This window comes from Anolis carolinensis, chromosome 2 (genome assembly GCF_035594765.1).
Source record: "Anolis carolinensis isolate JA03-04 chromosome 2, rAnoCar3.1.pri, whole genome shotgun sequence".
Taxonomy (NCBI): domain Eukaryota; kingdom Metazoa; phylum Chordata; class Lepidosauria; order Squamata; family Dactyloidae; genus Anolis; species Anolis carolinensis.
In genome coordinates this window covers 209,422,873-209,440,830 of record NC_085842.1, presented here as the reverse complement: position 1 = coordinate 209,440,830, position 17,958 = coordinate 209,422,873, and the positions used below count along the sequence as shown (strand labels likewise).

Here is a 17,958-nt window from a genome sequence, read left to right as displayed (position 1 = left end):
CATACTGAACTGCAAATGAAACATGAGATTTCATGTCACATGATTCTATAAAAATCACAGATGCTGTGCTTTAGACCACTGCTTCTTAAACTGTGGATCCCAACCCCATACACTTAGCTCGGTTACAAAAAATTGGGCAACAGTAAAAGATTTCCGAATGCCATCTATCTGCACAAATCTGTTAGCAACAATGTGCAGTGTTTATACTCTGTAGCAAATGCTTCAGCTGTATTTCATAAAAAGAAAAACCAGCTTTTTTAGCAAGCCTTGCAAATGCTGACTTTGTTAATCAGTAAATGTTGATATGTATATGTTCTGATATACATATATACCTGCTCTGTGTGATCCTATAAAATTTGCTTAGGCCAATGGGGGTCCTGAGTGGAGAAAATGTTAAGAAGCTTTGCTTTAAAATACAGTCGAGCAAGACAGTTCTTCGGGGAAAAATTTATTGCAGTATAAAAATATTCTTTATGAATAATACATAGATACATTTTAGCTACCCAAGTAGCCATTGAACTTTCTCTGAAAGAATTAGTTTAAAACTGTACTGAAGAGTCCTGTAAGACAGTAAAAAACAAACAAAGGAAACACGATCCAACACAAGGGCATTCAGTTGTATTGTTTTGCTATCCAGACACTGAAACCTCCCCTCCATGTCTACCATACGAATTTTCATTGTCAAGGCACATAAAAGTGTCAAATCCAACCCACCATTTCCTTAATTATATTCACATCACATTTCTCATCTATTTTGGTAGCTTCATTACCTTTTACCTCAACCAACTGCCATTCTTACCCTGTAAAAATGTGCTTGAAAGACACCTTAGCCCATCATCCTGGAACAATGGCATTATAGTCCTGGGAAGTTCCTCTTCTCCTATAAAAAGGAAGACATGTTAAAAATCTTCCTGTGTTTAGCATTCGTTATTACATTCAGGTACTTTGCATTTAATGCCCCAACCCCTCTAGAGCAATACAGCCAGTGCACTGTGATACTATGCTAAATATTTTAAGGTCACCCAAAGGAGGGAATAAGAGGCACTGATTCCATAAAATACATTTATCCCAGTTTTCAGGCTCATGATGGAGTGTTTTTAAGTATATAAAATTATGATGTTGTTTGACTAATGCTCATATATATATATATACATATAATACAGCACTGGGAAATTTTAAAGCAACTGAACCAGTATTTACAACTCAGCCTCAGATATTTTAGCAGGGTAACAAAACTATATAGGACATAAGTAAAATCTGGTCTTACCTACCAGTACAGTAATATAACCTTTCCTTCCTTCTGCGTCTGCCTGCTAGTCCTAAGAGCAAGGAGTCTTACTCTCGTCTGCCTCCTTCCTTCCGGTGGTCACTGAGCACTCCTTTCTAGCAGCAGAAGCCTGCACCTGGCTTATCTGTCCACTCGACTCAACACACGTCTCTACTCTCAGCTGTGGTAGCGTCTGAGCTGGAGGTCATTCGGAGCTATGCTTGCTAGCCGTTCCTAGTAGCTCAACCATCTGCATGCCTCCCGGATTTGTAAAGCTACTTAGTTTTCAGGTGCGGATGTGCTCTCCTCTGTTGTGGTTATGCTACCATGCCAAAAGCCAGCATTACTTCATGAGTCCTGAGGTCTCGTCTCCCTCAACAGAATAAGGATCCACCTGCTATTGCAAACTCAAGCCAGGTAAAAACCCATCAGGACTATTACGTCTTCATTCTAAATCAAGCCATTGGCCAGTCAGAAACAAGTTCATATATACACACGCACCATATACATCCACCATAGTAATTTTGAAAAGGTTTGACCCTCATTCAAAAGGCAGTAGAACAGAAATATTAGAGGCACACTCAGTTGTGGATGAAGATTTATGGGATCAACATGTATCACTATGCAAATATTGCCATCTCCGCCCTCAAATATTAAGTGCAGTTCTAGTTCCAACAGATGGACATTAAAATAAACCCAGAAGAGTCAGAAAAATGTTACCCAGGGCACATTTGCTATTGCAGAACTGCATTGAGGAAGAAGATGAGTTGCTTTAGAAAACAAACCACATGAATTTGAAAATGCAAGCAGTTACTATTTAAGGTGAGCATTTGCTTAGGCTGCCTCATGGAGAAGTGGAATAGCGATTTTAGTGGGATAGTATGCTTGCCTTTAAGTGCATCTAGAAATACTGTTGGGGAATGTGAGCTGTTAGGGCTCAAAATAACCATCAGTTGAGGTGATTCCACCATAAATATAAAAGAGTACCAGAAGAAAACTTCATAACCAGCTCATCACTAGTAAGTTTCTGCTGATTATAAAGTTTACTTCTAGTACTCTGCTGTATTTATGGTGGAATCACCCCAACTGAGCGTTATTTTGAGCCTAACAGCTCAAGTTCCCCCAAAAAATAGTGGCATCTTTTATACTGTAAAGCTAAGTTGGGACTTATATCAAGTTTCCCAAAGATATCAGTTTCCCGAAGGCATTGGAACCTGCCCATCACGACACCATATTTTGAAAAAAGGACCACACTGTGTAGCCATAAGGATCACATCTGTAACTTTTAAACAAACTTTTGCCCAATATGAAAGTATCTTCTGAAATAACAATGATATCAAATGTAGAATCTTTGCAGTCCCCCAACTCTCGTGTATTTTGCTTATCTCTCCAATGGCAGAACCCCTTCAACTTCCAATTCCCTGGGACTAGAGTAGAATTGAAAACAAGCTATTTGGGTCTGACAATATCTGCTATTATTATTGGAAATGCCATAACCTATGGCAGATAGTTAACAGAACTTCTATATGTAAAACTTAAACCAAGGATTTAAAACTTGTCTGCCAAAATTGATATGCGTACCCCTTCTGCAACATCCCCAAACCAACTGGATTTTTGTGTGTACAGCAACCTACCCAAGCATTTGCCACAGTCAATACCAGTAAATATTTATTCTGCTAGTGTTCCAAGAGCTGTTTCTAGCTGCATCTTCAATGACAGCAATTTATACTGGTAGCTGTGTCTGTTTGCAAGTGTCGACAACTCTACCATTAATCTTTAATCCAACGCACAAGGTCTCCCCCATATTTCAAGCTAAAACTCAATTCCAAACAGGCAGCTAAAACCAGCACATGTTAACTTGTAGTGAACTAACTTTACACAGTACATTTAAAAAAAAGGAGACACATTTATTCAGCGTCATGATCAGTCTAATACAGTTAGCAGTCAACATTATTGGTGTGGAAAAAATAATCTACATAAAAACCCTTGTCGGAATGCTTTGCACTTTCCACAGAACACAAAAAAACTAAAATATCCTGTTATACAGTTAGTCACAAATACAGTCCTGATGTTTGCAAACAAGCGCTTGTCTAACACATGTCTTCATGAGGCAGTTCTACCCTGCCACAACTGTGCTTGGCTGAGTTCACAACTGTGGTAACCTGTAGCTTCCCTGTCACTTCTCTGGCTCTCCTCTCCTGCTAAAGCTTTGTTTCCTGTTGAATAATATGGAATAAAGTTGTTAATCTAAACACATTGAGACTCAAGGCTATAATCCAACAGCAAGTTTGTTCCCACCAATAGCCAATCCATATCATTTTAGTCTATACATACTTAAGCTACAATAACTTGCTCTGCTGCATTAAAAGTTACTGTTACAATTCCAAAAGCACTGCATATTTCTCTATGGGATAAAGGGAAATATCTTACCGAGGAATTAGAACCGCCTTCCACCGCCATAGCTACCTCCACTGCCAGAACTACCATAACCACCTGAAAGGAAAAGGGGTAAACATTTAATGTACAAAATGGGAATCCACGCTGGATGAACAAGAGATCCCAATTACCCAATTCATTATATATGGAAGAAGTGAAGGATGTATAGAGAGAACTAAACATTGGGAGACCAATAGCTAAATGAGTCAGATTTATGTCATAAAACCTCTGGTTTTATGATATATATCTAGTGAAGACGAGGATCAAACTAGAATTTGGTGTAGCAGAACTATCCTATTTAGCTCCAAGTGCAAACTCTCAGGTACTTACCACCACCACTTCCGCCATATGGGCCAGAGCTCCTGCCACCAAAATTTCCTCCTTTCATGGGGCCAAAATTTGAAGACTGGTTGTTGTAACTGCCAAAGTCATTGTAGTTTCCACCACCGCCTCCAAAGTTGCTTCCTGAGCAGAGCAAGAATCAACCACTTATCAGAGATATTTGACAAAAGGAAATTCATACACAGTTCATTGCATTGTATCCATCAAACAAGAAGCCACAAGCTCCCCAGTTTGCACATATTTTTATACAGTACAAATATTTTTTATCAGTGTGGCTATCACATGCGTATTTTCTCAGCAAATATTCTTTGAGGATGCCTGACATACAATATTGAAGTGTAATGAATCCTTTATGATAGCATTAACTCGAACAAGTTCCAAAGAGCCTTACTAATAGTTGAAGCATCTAGGTATTTAGCAAATACATTCTGAGCACCAGGCTGCTGGCAAAATACTTCTCCATTTTGTTCATTCCCTACATTAGAAGAGAGTTCTCCAAATGCAACTGAACCGAATCTCAGTCCTTGTCAACAGTGAGAATATGGGGATTGCACTTTAGCACCTTCATCAACATGGATTTAATGGCCTTGTAATTCACACTTCAGGTTTAAGGAGTCTTTGTATTCTCCCAAGACTACAATAATAATTATCTGAAGATTGACTATGAAGAAAATCTTTGTTGGCATGATTTAAAATCCTGAGAAGAACATGTTACTGGCTAAAATGAAATATACCTATCTGAAACATTTTTAATATTTGTTCCTGAGGTGTTTTTAAAGGGTTGGAGTCTAAAAGGCTACTTTGCATAATGCCTCTGTATACTAGCACAGCTAGATTCCATGTGGTATGAAACATTTAGCTCTTTGATGCATCAACAGAACACGTACCGCCGCTGCCACCACCAAAGCCACCGCCTCCGTTATTATAGCCATCATAGCTGCCACTGCTGCCATAACCTCTGCTTCCTCCAGAGTATCCAGGGCCACTGCCTCCATATCCTACATGACAGAAATAACACAGAAATTATGTTAAACTGGCATCACTTAAAATTCCTCAAAAATTCAACACTATTTATTTATGAACTTACCATCATTGCCAAACCCATTATAGCCATCTCCACTGCCTCCATATCCTCCGCCGCCGCTTCCGCCACCTCCACTTCGGCTGCCAAACCCACCTAAAACAGACAGGACAGCAGTTTACATGATGAGATTTTCATCTACATTGGTTGCCAGGAATCTCCAGTAAATTCACAGCTACAATACAAAGAATGGAGAACGGAACAAATCATCTAGTTCAAGGCAGACTTTTTAGAACCAACCAAAAGCGATTCTGGAAGCTCATTTGTACCCAATCCTTACCAAACCAGATGCTATACTGAAAGAGTTTTACTTTCCAGTTTACCATCAAATTTGGAGTACATATATGTGATGCTTGCAAGAATTAAATGGTTTATACAAAATGTGAAAGTGTACTTTTTGAAATCTTCATGGTCAAATTAATAAATTCTAGAAAATATGACTCATTCTTTTTCAAGCTATCATACTTACCACGGCCTCCAAAGCTGCTGCCACGATTGAAGTTGTCACCGCCACTGAAACTACTACCACGGCCATTGCTAAAACTGCCAGAGCTACTGCGTCCTAACAACAAGAAGAAAAATTAGTGCTCTGGAGAAACAGTAAAACAGAGTTCATTTTTACTTGGTTGCAAGCACTGGAAACTTACCTCTTTGGCTTGAAGAGGCACTGGCCATTTCCTGTTTTGACAAAGCTTTCCTGACTTCACAGTTATGCCCGTTCACAGTATGGTATTTCTGAACTAAAAGCAAGAGGGAAAAGGTTTTTCTAGCATTGCCACTATAACCATATATACAGCAAATATTTGCAATAAACAACTGGTACACTTACTGACAATCTTGTCCACAGAGTCATGGTCATCAAAAGTAACAAAGGCAAAACCTCTTTTCTTGCCACTGCCACGGTCTGTCATTATCTCAATGACTTCAATTTTGCCATACTGTTCAAAATAGTCCCTCAGATGGTGTTCCTCTGTGTCTTCCTTAATTCCCCCAACAAAGATTTTCTTCACAGTCAAGTGGGCTCCAGGCCTTTGAGAGTCCTACAGCAAAATTAAAAACAAAACAAAACTGGGTATCAGTCCTGTGCAAGCTTTCTTTGCAATTATTTCTATGGAAGAAAGTTACCATAGAGTTCATACCTCAAAACTTGGGTTATTTGATATTCCAAAGCTGTATGGTGCTACACTGTCAATCAAGGCAATAATCCCAATTTTACTGTATACTTGTCAGCCTTTTATTCAATAAATCCAGTGAATTTCAGAATCAAGTGGATTTAAAGAAAATAAAGGTCAACACAAAACTAATGCTTCATTCTACCAATTAAGTCAATGTGATAATGGAATAAATTGATCCCAAAATCAGTGAAGCAGAACATAGTCTCTTTACAGCATCACATTTTATGCTCTTCATAGAAGGTTCACAGTCATCACTGACAGAAAGCAAATAATGTTATTAATGCATAAATAGCTACATGAACTGGTTTATTTTTATTTATCCGGACATGCTACAATGCTTCTGGCCTTCATCCAGGGAAAAGGAGTATAGGCAGTTCCCGAGTTACAAAGCTCTGATTTACAAATGACTCACAGTTAAGAACAGGGTGAGACAACAAGGGGAAATTCACTCCTGGAAGAGTTATCATGGGGGGGGGGGGGGGGGAGAGAGAAAGCGTCTCCATTGAAGCTTCCTCACCAATCCTAAACCATGTCTTTAAAAAATGCAATTATTACAGGGACAGAAAGTGAGGGGAAATTTTCTTAACAGGGGCACATGCAGCAATACAAACACCACACATGTTATCCAAAGCAGATATATAGATATATATATATTTGATGGCATCATAAAATCTTTCATCCACTCTTCAGACATACATAGTTTTCTCTGTGTCTCTCTCTCCTAATTCACTTTTAGGACTCTACCTTCATATATTTCAAAACAAAAGAAAGGCAACTTAAGATGCTTGTAGCAAAAGTTACAAGGAAAGAAGAGGACCCTGTACCCATCTGAGTATATTTTGTTGGGAGTTACATTTAATAAATGTAACCATCCCAACTTACATACGAATTCAACTTAAGAATAAACCTACAGAACCTATCTTGTTTGAAACTTGGGGACTGCCTGTACAGAACCTCAACCTATTCCTGTTACAACAATAAACTGCAGTGCAATTCTTACCTCTCTGGATACAGCTCTTTTTGGTTCGACAACTCTACCATCAACTTTGTGTGGCCTGGCATTCATGGCAGCATCAACCTCTTCCACTGTTGAGTATGTGACAAATCCAAAGCCCCTGGAGCGCTTAGTATTGGGATCTCTCATCACCTAGAAAGAATTATTCAAATCAATACTGCATTTTGCCTTTTGCATATACTAAATGGGGGCAACCTCTTTCCTTGAGGTTTGTTGGTGGTGTCATATATAATGTTGTTCTATTCTGTCTACATTGTTGAATTGCATTTTATGCAATTACATTTTAACTGTGTTGTTTGGGTTTAGCCCCATGTAAGCCACCCCAAGTCCCTCCAGGGAGATGGAGACGGGGTACAAAAATAAAGTTGTTATTGTTGTTATTATTATTATATATCAAGTGTGGGTAGCACTGAAACTAATAGTGGATACAGAAAAAATGTATTAAGGGCCAGCCCCTTTTCTCACAAATACTCCTCCTCCTGAAGTTGCTGGGAAAGATAGTCCACAGTCCATTCTTTCAAGGGCCTTGATTGTTTTAAATGAATTTGAAATTATGGGTGCATGAAATCCTGTCAAGCCAATTGCAGCCCTAGTCCATATGTTACACACACACACATGCTTCAAGGATGTAATTTCCACCAAGCACATGAACTGGATGACCTAATCTCAACTTGCAATAAGGTAACTTCACATTTGTCCTATCCAGTATGTTAGATTCCATTAACACCAGAGGGAAAATCAAAGCTATTTCTAACTTCAGCCCTCCCAACGTGCTGGAACCATATGTCCCCTTCTTTTTCAATCATTCCGATAGTACTTGTTAGGTATGCTGTCCTTTATAAACAGCAATGCCCAATGCAGTCCAAACCAGAAATGTTTCCTTTGTAAAAACTGTGCCCAAGTTGCTGGAGATACTTACCACACAATCTGTAAGTGTCCCCCATTGCTCGAAATGATTGCGAAGGCTCTCATCTGTTGTCTCAAAACTGAGGCCCCCAATAAACAGTTTGCGCAGCTGTTCAGGCTCCTTCGGGGACTAAAATAGAGAAAAGCAGGATGATAACATAACAAGGAACACTGCCCAGATTGTTCTGTAGAATATATTCACTCAACTGCACTTTGAAGTATGGTTGGCCATCCACATTTCTGTATTTGATTACCATGTTCTCTTTGGGAATCTCCAAGTCATAGAATCATAGAATAGTAGAGTTGGAAGAGACCTCATGGGCCATCCAGTCCAGCCCCCTGCCAAGAAGCAGGAAATCGCTTTCAAAGCACTTCCAACAGATGGCCATGCAGCCTCTGCTTAAAAGCCTCCAAAGGAGGAGCCTCCACCACAGTCCTCTAACATTACTCAGTGTTGCCAGAACAGATTCCTAGAGGTGTTCTCACCAGTAAAAAGATAGTGATTGTGGCTTTCCCACTTTCAGAGGGGTTCTGTGTCCTTAACCCTCATGAAGGAAGACCTCCTGCTGTAAATGAGTAGAAACACTCTCACCATGCCACAAGCTCTTGTAAAACTAGCATGTTACTTACTCTGACTACAAAGCTTTTAAACTTTGTTAGTAGCACTCAGGCACATCTTCCAAATATTACAGATTATGCCACTGTTTCTTTAAGTACTTTCTGGGCTTCTCTTAATGTATACACTGTAACAAGGAGTGTTTTGCAGTATAATTTTGTAAGGGAGCTAAACATTACAGAATGTAATTTTTGCTGAAATTTGCCTCACTTCCTGTATTTTCAGCACTTCTGGCACACATAATTGTCAGAATAACTGTAAGCTGAGCAATATAATTGAACTGGGTAGCAGGCCTGTTAAAAAACCTAGAATTAAGCAACTGAAGAAATGAACATTCCATTGGCTGACATAATTATACTTTTAAAGACTTCACAGCAAAGATTTTTTTTACTGCATACTCCAATGAATAACTAAGGATATACTCTCTTGCTCAAAACTGCTGTCTGTGAATACAAGTGTTCTGCTCTATGTAAATATAGTGCAGAGTATCCACACAAAGAGCATCATGGGTCTTGGTAGCACAGAAGCAGGAAAAGCAGATTTTGGAAAGAACTGAAAACCCACTTCACCAACTTAGAAAGGGCGGAGTATTGAAGAAAAATAGAAAGGGATGAAATAGACCCTAAAGACTGATGTAAACAGGTTGGTAGCATTAATTTCTGTAGATTTAAGCACACAGGAGATTATATCACAAATTTCTTTCAGTTAATTTATTATTTTATTTATTTATGCCCCATTCTCCAGTCACAAAGGCTGGGCGGTTTACAAAATATTAATTTGCTTTCACACTTACAATATAAATAAAAATAATACAATAAATAAAGACAAGATGGAGGCGTGTCTGGCTGGCTCCCACTCAATGGCCAGAGTTGGAAGACAGTGGGGAGGGGGGTCTCTCAAAAGTTGCTGGATGATCAGGTAATCTTTAAATTGCTATAAGATCCCTTTGGAGATTGAAATTCCAAAACCAACACGGTTCTCTTTCTACATTCTACAAAATCAATGTAACTGGCGAAGTACGTAATTAAAGCATCTGAGTCCAAAATGCTGCTCAGGCGACAAGTCCACAGGTGCATGTATAAAGGAGAACTAATGCAGTTTAATAGCACTTTAACTGCTATGTCTCAATACTATGGAATCCTGCGAGTTGTAGTTTGGTGATGTATCGTCGCTCTTCAGCAGAGAAGGCTAAAGACCATAGAAAAGTGTATATTGCAGGATATAGAATAGAACCATGAGAGTTAAAGTTGTATTAAACTGCACCATCTTTGACACAATGAATCAAATTGATTTATTCAAGTACTGGCTCGCTGTGAGTTTTCCAGGCTGTGTGGCCATGTTTCCAAGAGCATTCTTTCCAGACATTTTGCCAGCATTTTTGGCAGGCATCCTCAGAGGTTATGAGATCTGCTGGAAACTAGTCAAGTGGAATGTCCAATGAGGGAGAAAGAACTCTCGCCTGTTTGTGTGGCCTGAGGGAATCCTTTGTTGAGAGGTGTTACCTGACCTTGATTTATTCATGTCTGGATTTTCCCTGTTTTTTTTTTGAGTGGTGTTCATTATTTAATGTCCAGATTTTAGAGTTTTTTTAAAAATACTGGTAGCCAGATTTTGTTTGCTCCTTTCTGTTGAAGTTGTCCACATGCTTGCGGATTTCCACAAAATCCGGCTACCAGTATAAAAAACTCTAAATTCAAGATAGTAAATAAAGAACACCACTCAGAAAAACAAGGAAATTCCAGACATTTATCAATCAGGGCCAGCTAACACCCCCCAACAAAGAATTCCCACTGGTAGGAAGCAGCCAGACCTTGAAGCTGAAAGGCTATTCAATGCTAACCATGGTGGCCAAATGAAACATTCACACCTGCCTCAAAACACACATGAGTTCTTTCTCCCACCCTGGACGTTCCAGAGATATATAAACCCCACTTTAATAGTTTCCAACAGACCTCACAGCCTGCAATAGATGCGGATGAAACGCCAGAAGAGAATGCTTTTGGAACAAGGCCATACAGCTCGGAAAACTCACAGCAACTCAGCGATTCCGGCCATGAAAGCCTTCAACAACACACTGGCTCGCTATTCAAAATCGAATAATCGAGGGTTCTGGGCTCAAGAAACAAAGCGGGCGGTCACGTGGCTCAGCATTTCCCCATCCCCCGCACAGAACTCAAGGGAGAAAGCTGTGCAGCACGGCACGCATGCGCTTCAGGGTAACTCTGCTCGACTGCACAGCGCATGCGCAGGCATTACAAGCACTCGGGGAAAAGCTTGGAACGCCACGCACCGTAAAAGATGGCGCCTGCCCCAGCGCGCATGCGTAGTGGCCGAGGAACATGGAGGAAAAGCAGGCCCAAGCGGCAAGGGAAAGGAGGCCGAGGCGGAAACTCAAAAGGAGCAATAGAAAAAAAAACAGCCAGCATTTGGGCAGGTGGTTTTTTAACACTTACTTCGTTAGGAGACATATCGCACCCGTAATCGGACGATCCCTAAAGGCAAAGGAAACATAATTCCACAAAAACAAGCCACAGGTTTGGTTTCGAAAAAACACAACGCGAACGCCCGCGAGAGGCCCTTACCTCAGACTTCGACATGCTGGCGATATTGACTCAGCGAGGCCTTGCCCGGCTTCCTCACCAACGCGGCTTCCTTCTCCTGCAGCTGAGGCGGAAAGAGGCAGAGTCAGCAGCGGCCCGGAGCTTCACTACTAACGCCCGCCCCCGGCCAACCACTATTGGCCAGTCTCCTAAGCCGCTTCTCCTCCCATTGGACAGCGGGCAGATTGGCCGCAGCCTATTGGACCACTGGATAGTGACCTGCCCACCTCCCTTCGCTTGCTATTGGGTAAAATTCGTGTCAATCCTCAATTTCGTCCTTGTTACTCCTCCGCCATTTCTGAGGCAATACATTCCCCCGGCCCTGGTAGCTTTCCCTTCATTGGTTAATTTAGGACACATCTCTCTTGTGATTGGCTTACGCACTCAGATTCTATTTTTCCGGTTGGTTAGCTTTTAACAGAGGCGGGAATTAAGTTGGAGCCTTAAAACGTTTTGCCTTTAGCCGGTTGAAAGAACTCTATTCATCGCCTTTGGTGAAGGTGCGAGCGGGGCATTAGGAAAATAGGTGGGAAGGGCCCTTCAGGTCTATAAAAGCTTGCTTCAAGGCAGCAGCAGATGGTGAGGCGGAGCCTACAAAGCCACGCATGCGTATTAAGCTAATGCCTTGAGTCAAAAAGGAGGAGGGAGCAGTGCGCGCGCCTCACGCCAGCGCGAGAAGGGGGCGGAGGGGGCCCCAGCTCGGCGCGTGCGCACTGCGAACCTGTTTTGGCGGGCGTTGCGCAGAGCGGCGGCTGTGAGGGGGTGGGGGAAGTTGGTTCCGCACCGAGCCGTTACTTTTTCCACCCCCCAGGTGAGCGACCACGGGAAATAACGGCGGGCGGCGTGCTAGCGAAAGCCGGTCCCCTCGGAGGGAGGGGGCGTGGTCTCGGAGTGATTGGGAGCCTGCCTGAACCGCACTGTAGGACCGTTGAAAGAAGGGGCGGGGCTTGCGGGTGGGCAGGGCCAACTTGCATGAGTGACAGTCTGGCGGGTCGAAGGGTGTGGAGGCGGTCCGGGCGACAGAATGCTGAGAGGAGGGAGGGGGCGCAGAGCGTAAAGAGCGAGCGCCCGCTTCTCATTCTTTCGCGGGATTGGTGGACTGCTTCTCGAGCGACGTGGGCTCTCGCCAATAACGAGGAGTTTGGGGGTGGGCGGAGCTTGCGGCTTTCCCGCCAGGAACCTCCTCCCTCGTGGAAGTTATTTGCCCTCTTGTGGTCTGTGCTGCTCATAAAGGCCCGCTTTTCAATAATAGTAATAATGTGTTGTCGAAGGCTTTCATGGCCGGAATCACTGGGTTGCTGCGAGTTTTCCGGGCTATATGGCCATGTTCCAGAAGTATTCCTTCTCGACGTTTCGCCCACATCTGTGGCAGGCACCCTCAACCTCAGGGTGCCTGCCATAGATGTGGGCGAAACGCCGGGAGAGAATGCTTCTGGAACATGACCACACAGCCCGGAAAACTCACAGCAACCAAATAATAATAAATCAAAGTCTGTTATATTAAGAGAGTAAAATCCATGGTTTAGGGAACGATTTTAGCTAGCCTGATGTCTCTAATGTTCTTCGTGTTCGATGTCAAACCTTTTTTTATTTCCAGTGTCCCCTAGGGACCTCCGAATTGTCCATGTGCTTTCAGTGTCTCTCACGGTCCGCCAACATGGCAGACCATACAGCCCTTCAGATCCTTTCTTGTGCATGTTTTGCTCAATAAATTAACGCCTGCCAACATTCCCCGGCGCTGTCCTCGTTGCAAAGCTCGGAATCCCATAAACATGGGCCCCTACCACAAAGCTGAGTAAAATCCCACATTTTCTGCTCTGAACTGGAATATATGGCAGTGTGGACATAGATAACTCAGTTCAAAGCAGATATTGTGGGATTTTCTGCCTTGATATTTTGGGTTATATGACTATGTGGAAGGGCCCCGCTCCACACAGCTGAATGAAATCCCACATATCCCAGGATATGCAGGCAATGGGGACTCATAATCCAGTCCAAAGCAGAAAACCTGAGATCTGATCCTGGTTTATAGGGACTGTCTGGAAGGACTGTGGGATATATGGCAGAACGGACTCAGATAACCCAGTTCAAAGCAGATATTGTGGAATTTTCTGCCATGATATTCTGGGTTATATGGCTGTGTGGAAGGGCCTTTGGATGATTTCAAAACAGAAAAGGCAGTGGCTTTCCCTGATGTTGCTAAATTCTTATGGGAATATTATTTCAGCAATACACATCTCACTGTAAAATAATTAGTGGCATGTATTTTTGTAGTTTAACCTAAGAACTGAGATTTCTGTGGTGTTGTGTAGGTGGGTTTTTACCACAGTAGATTTTCAATTTACAGGTAGTTACCGGATAAATTAGGTTCTATGTGTTTTCGAAGTCTTTCGTGCCCGGAATCACTGGATTGCTGTGAGTTTTTCGGGCTATAGGGCCATGTTCCAGAAGCATTCTCCTGACGTTTTGCCTACATCTATGGTAGGCATCCTCAGAAGTTGTGAGATCTGTTTGAAACTAGGCAAGGGTTGTTTATATATCTGTGGAAGGTCCAGAGTGGGAGAAAGAACTCTTGTCTGTTGGAGGCAAGTGTTAATGTTGCAGTTAATCATCTTGCTTAGCATTTAATGGCCTTGCAGCTTCAAGGACTGGCTGCTTCCTGCCTGGGAGGATCTTTTGTTGCGAGGTGTTAGCTGCCTCTGATTGTTTCCTGTCTGGAATTCCCGTTTTCAGAGTGTTGTTGTTTATTTACTGTCCTGATTTTAGAGTTAAAGGATTCCCCCAAGCAGGAATGAGCCAAGCTTTGAAGCTGCAAAGCTTTTCAATGCTATTCAGGGTGATTAATTGCCCGTGTGACAATAAAGTACTATAAAATATTAGGCTTCTGTTGCAGTTCATTTAAAAGCTATTTCAAACAGGAATGTCTTCAGTTCTTTCCTAAAAGACATGAGGGTGAGGGGGGAGGGTGATCTGATTGTTTCTTTTTAATGGCTTGAGAGTTCCCGTTGCTTGAATTCCACTTAACTGAAAGTCTACTGTAATGTATAGGCTCTTCTATAATTGGCAAACAGCATATACTTATGCTGTATTTATACAGTATTGCAGTATTTGATGTCCCATTGTGATTTCCCCATCCTTACATTGCGACCAAAATTGATTTGAAAAGTGTGCCTGAAATATAATAACTTGAAAACTTTACCTAGTCTTGTGTTTGTCCTCCAAGAATTCGATAAAGTTTGTTACTGCTAAGTGTTGTGTAATCCTGTAATCCATCAATGGATGTGTGGTGTAGAAAAATGGGTCAGGAATGTCCTGATGTATACTAAAACAATGTATGTTCCTGTAAATTCTGTAATCTTTTATGTGGGAAAGCTTTTACTATGAGGAGCAGCAAAAATAAATATTCTTGTGCGACAACTAAGACCTAGAACATAGCAAATATTTCTTTGCTTGAGTTTCTAAATTTTGGTAGGTGGCTTCCTTTGTGACCATTTTCTCCCATGCTATTTCTGCTTTGAATCTTATTTTTATTGAACAGTGTAATATATTACAGATTGTACATCCCTTAGCTGTAATTCCAAAATCCAGAATAGTCCACAATTTTTCTCATAGGTGGCTGTGATAACAAACTTTGTTTCATGCAGAAAAATAATAAAAATATTGTTCTATATAATTATTTTAGGTTATGTGTGTATTAGCAGGCTATCTCATTAAGTACATACATGCAAATGTAAGTGTATTCTAAAATCCAAAACACTTCTGATCCCAAGGATTTCGATAAGAGATATTCAACCTGTATAAAAGAGAGCTAAGGGTAATGAAATGTCTCTCTGTCACACACCTACATAGGAGCTGATTTGAATGAAGTAAGTATATCAGGAGCAGGTACTGATCTTCATGGGATCAGTACCCATGTTTACTTGGGTATAATGTGTTGTTGAATGTTATGTGCACCTTAGTTTTGAAGGTGTGCATTGCAAAAACAGGATTTGCTCTCAAATGTAATGCAAGGTGGTGGCGGCTGTGAAAAGGTCATTAGGAAGCTGTGCCTGTCTGTCTGACCTTCTTACCAGGTTTTCATGGCCAACATCAGCTTCCTACCAGCCTTTTCACAGCCATTACTGCCTCTCTCTCTCCCGTGTCCCCAGCAGGGATCTTTTGCCCAGCAATGCAAACACGTTTAGGTATGTGATTCTAATGTACCATCAAATGTAATGCGAACCTCAGTTTTAGCAATGTGATTTAGCCAAACAAGGTGAGTGTTAGAATTGAGTAAATTTGGTACACACAAAAGTGCTTCTCAGGCTATCTGATGGGGGTTGCCAGCAGCCCTCCCTCCCATGTATGCCCATTGTCAACAGTTTCCTTCTCACTTGGAACCTTGCCAGATAACAGCATCCAATGGTTTAGGGACCAATGCTGTTTTGGGCACCACCACATTGAGTTGCACTGTTCTAAAACATTATTGATATTGTCTGCTGTATTTAAAGGAGTGAATTGATTGGTATTGGTTTGGTAAATGTGTAGGGAATTATAGGGAGACGAAGAGAAGTGGAACAGATACTCCCAAGTCCTCAGTGAATGCAGTGTCGGTAATTCCTGGACCTGCTAATTGTTAGCAGATATACGAAGGGAAATTTCAAAAACCTGCCTTTTCTAAAATTAGGGTCTCCCCTTAACAAAAATACATTTTTAGAGCTGCCATAAGACACACACATCATACGTATTTGCCAAGAAATATGTTGTGTTTCTCTACCTTTTGGTCAGCTAGAGACAAAATCAGGTTAATTATTTCTGCTTAGAGGTTTAGTGTAGATCTCTGTTCACATATAAGAATACTAAGTTAGATCACTTCCTTTGATTAAGTGGGGTAATCTTGTGCAACCTTGTTTAGAAGAAAACTTGTTAAAGTGAGCGTTGTCTTATAAATATTTGTAACATATGAATGAAGAATGGTAATTACTGGACATAATTTTCAGAAGATAAAATGATGGCATTATACTTGTAGTAGCCAGAAATCACGTAATTTTGAACTTTCTATTTGCAGTTGGGGTGGGGGGGGGGGGACATAGATTTGGAGAACAGAATCCATCCTTGTGAGTTAGTAGGTGTTCCTGTTGTAATGCAGCATGATTTCTCCTAGGTCCTGGTGCCTTTAATGACCTGCGAGTTTCTAGTTTCAATAGGGAGCCCATCATAATAATTGCAAAATGTGATTTACCAGTGTTGTTTGCACATTGCTTTAAACCTGAAATCCTGGATTTTTGAACTATTGTGTGAATCAACAGTGTGCCATGCATTCTGTTTTCAATTTGTGTGCTTGTGGTTAATAAGCCAGAATTGCTGCTGTAGAGTAGCATATATATGGATGGCTGTTGTTTCATAAATGATGCTAAATTTTACATATTTTTCTTCACTGCTTACTTTTTAAGGAATACACCTTTTAATTAATTCTGTTTTGTTAAATGGCCATGATACAGCTTTAGTGTATAGTAGAACCCTTGTATCCGCATGGGATATCTTCCTGAACTTATTGTGGAAACAGAAAATTAGATACAGTAGAGTCTCACTTATCCAACACTCGGTTATCCAATGTTCTGGATTATCCAACACATTTTTGAAGTCAATGTTTTCAATACATCATGATATTTTGGTGCTAAATTTGTAAATACAGTAATTACTACATAGCATTACTGGATATTGAACTATTTTTTCTGTCAAATTTGTTGTATAACATGATGTTTTGGTGCTTAATTTGTAAAATCATAACCTAATTTGATGTTTAATAGGCTTTTCCTTAATGCCTCCTTATTATCCAATATATTCGCTTATCCAACATTCTGCCGGCCTATTTATGTTGGATAAGTGAGACTCTACTGTAATAGCAAACCCTATTGAAATAAACAGCCTCCACTGAAATGTACCTTAGATCCATGTTGGGAGAAACAGAAAATTCCTAGAAAATAATTTTCTAGGCACTCCAGCAATGTCAATTTTTGACAGAAGCATATCATAGTATTGCCTGGAGGATCTAGAATATTTCTAGAAAGGACATGTTTTATTGGACCTGGATAGATTAACTGCAAATACCAGACTTGCAGATATGGGGATTGTGCTATAATTATATTACATTCTGATTTCCATAATGGGGAGAAGGTTGTTTATTGTGAGCTCAGGAGTTCTGGGCCGCGGCGGGCTATGCCGATCGGGTGTCCGCGCTAAGTCCGGCGTCAATAGTAGGTTTTAGGAATATGTAGAATTTTACTAAAAGTAGAAGAATAAATTTATAATAGTATTTAAAGAGAATAGATTAGAGATTTTTTTAAAAAATCTGTGTACAGTACATGAGAGAGTGTAGACTAATCTATGTTTTATTATTAGTATTATTTTTGTGCAAATATCTGTTCTTGTCAGTTTCAATTTTGTATTTACGCTTTGTTAGCTAAAATAGGCCTTTAGTAGTAGGATAGTATTAGACTTTAGATAAGTAGTTCTTTTTTTAAAAGAACACTGAAACTTG

General features: G+C 40.8%; 2 protein-coding genes across 8 annotated transcripts in view; one reads left to right on the top strand and one right to left on the bottom strand.

The window, feature by feature from the left end:
- Nucleotides 1-432: 432 nt before the first annotated feature.
- Nucleotides 433-11,576, bottom strand: hnrnpa1 (heterogeneous nuclear ribonucleoprotein A1). Of its 3 annotated transcripts, XR_505626.3 has the most exons (13): nt 11,421-11,572; nt 11,292-11,330; nt 8,236-8,352; nt 7,302-7,448; nt 5,956-6,166; nt 5,774-5,866; nt 5,596-5,688; nt 5,133-5,222; nt 4,933-5,043; nt 4,034-4,168; nt 3,698-3,760; nt 800-880; nt 433-560 (listed from the first exon to the last, which is right to left on the bottom strand). XR_505626.3 is itself a non-coding variant. In XM_008103620.3 (12 exons), the coding sequence occupies exons 1-11, from the start codon at nt 11,433-11,435 to the stop codon at nt 3,705-3,707; spliced, it is 1,107 nt and encodes a 368-aa protein (XP_008101827.1). In that variant the 5' UTR covers nt 11,436-11,571; the 3' UTR covers nt 3,154-3,483; nt 3,698-3,704. The 3 variants fall into 3 exon arrangements, 2 of the variants coding, with proteins under 2 accessions (XP_008101827.1, XP_008101830.1); XM_008103620.3 differs by lacking the exons at nt 433-560; nt 800-880 and adding an exon at nt 3,154-3,483 and having other exon boundaries at nt 11,421-11,571; XM_008103623.3 differs by lacking the exons at nt 433-560; nt 800-880; nt 11,292-11,330 and adding an exon at nt 3,154-3,483 and having other exon boundaries at nt 11,421-11,576.
- A 292-nt stretch (nt 11,577-11,868) lies between these two features.
- The window catches only part of cbx5 (chromobox 5), a 61,504-nt gene continuing 55,414 nt past the window's right edge, over nt 11,869-17,958 (top strand). For 2 of the 5 annotated variants that reach the window (XM_008103625.3, XM_062971634.1), the window contains exon 1: nt 12,057-12,249. The gene's annotated coding sequence lies outside the window, so the exon portion shown is untranslated. Of the gene's footprint in view, nt 11,939-11,999; nt 12,018-12,056; nt 12,250-17,958 lie in introns of those variants that run through there. The other 3 variants (XM_003216670.4, XM_008103624.3, XM_003216671.4) reach the window with 3 other exon arrangements.

What these genes read in the sequence shown, in the direction of transcription:
- hnrnpa1 (XM_008103620.3), bottom strand. An exon ending in CAGCAGCTTTGGAGGCCGTG is followed by an intron (nt 5,223 to 5,595) that starts GTAAGTATGATA and finishes TGTCTGTTTTAG; the next exon opens with GTGGGTTTGGCAGCCGAAGT. An exon ending in ATATGGCGGAAGTGGTGGTG is followed by an intron (nt 3,761 to 4,033) that starts GTAAGTACCTGA and finishes TTTTCCTTTCAG; the next exon opens with GTGGTTATGGTAGTTCTGGC.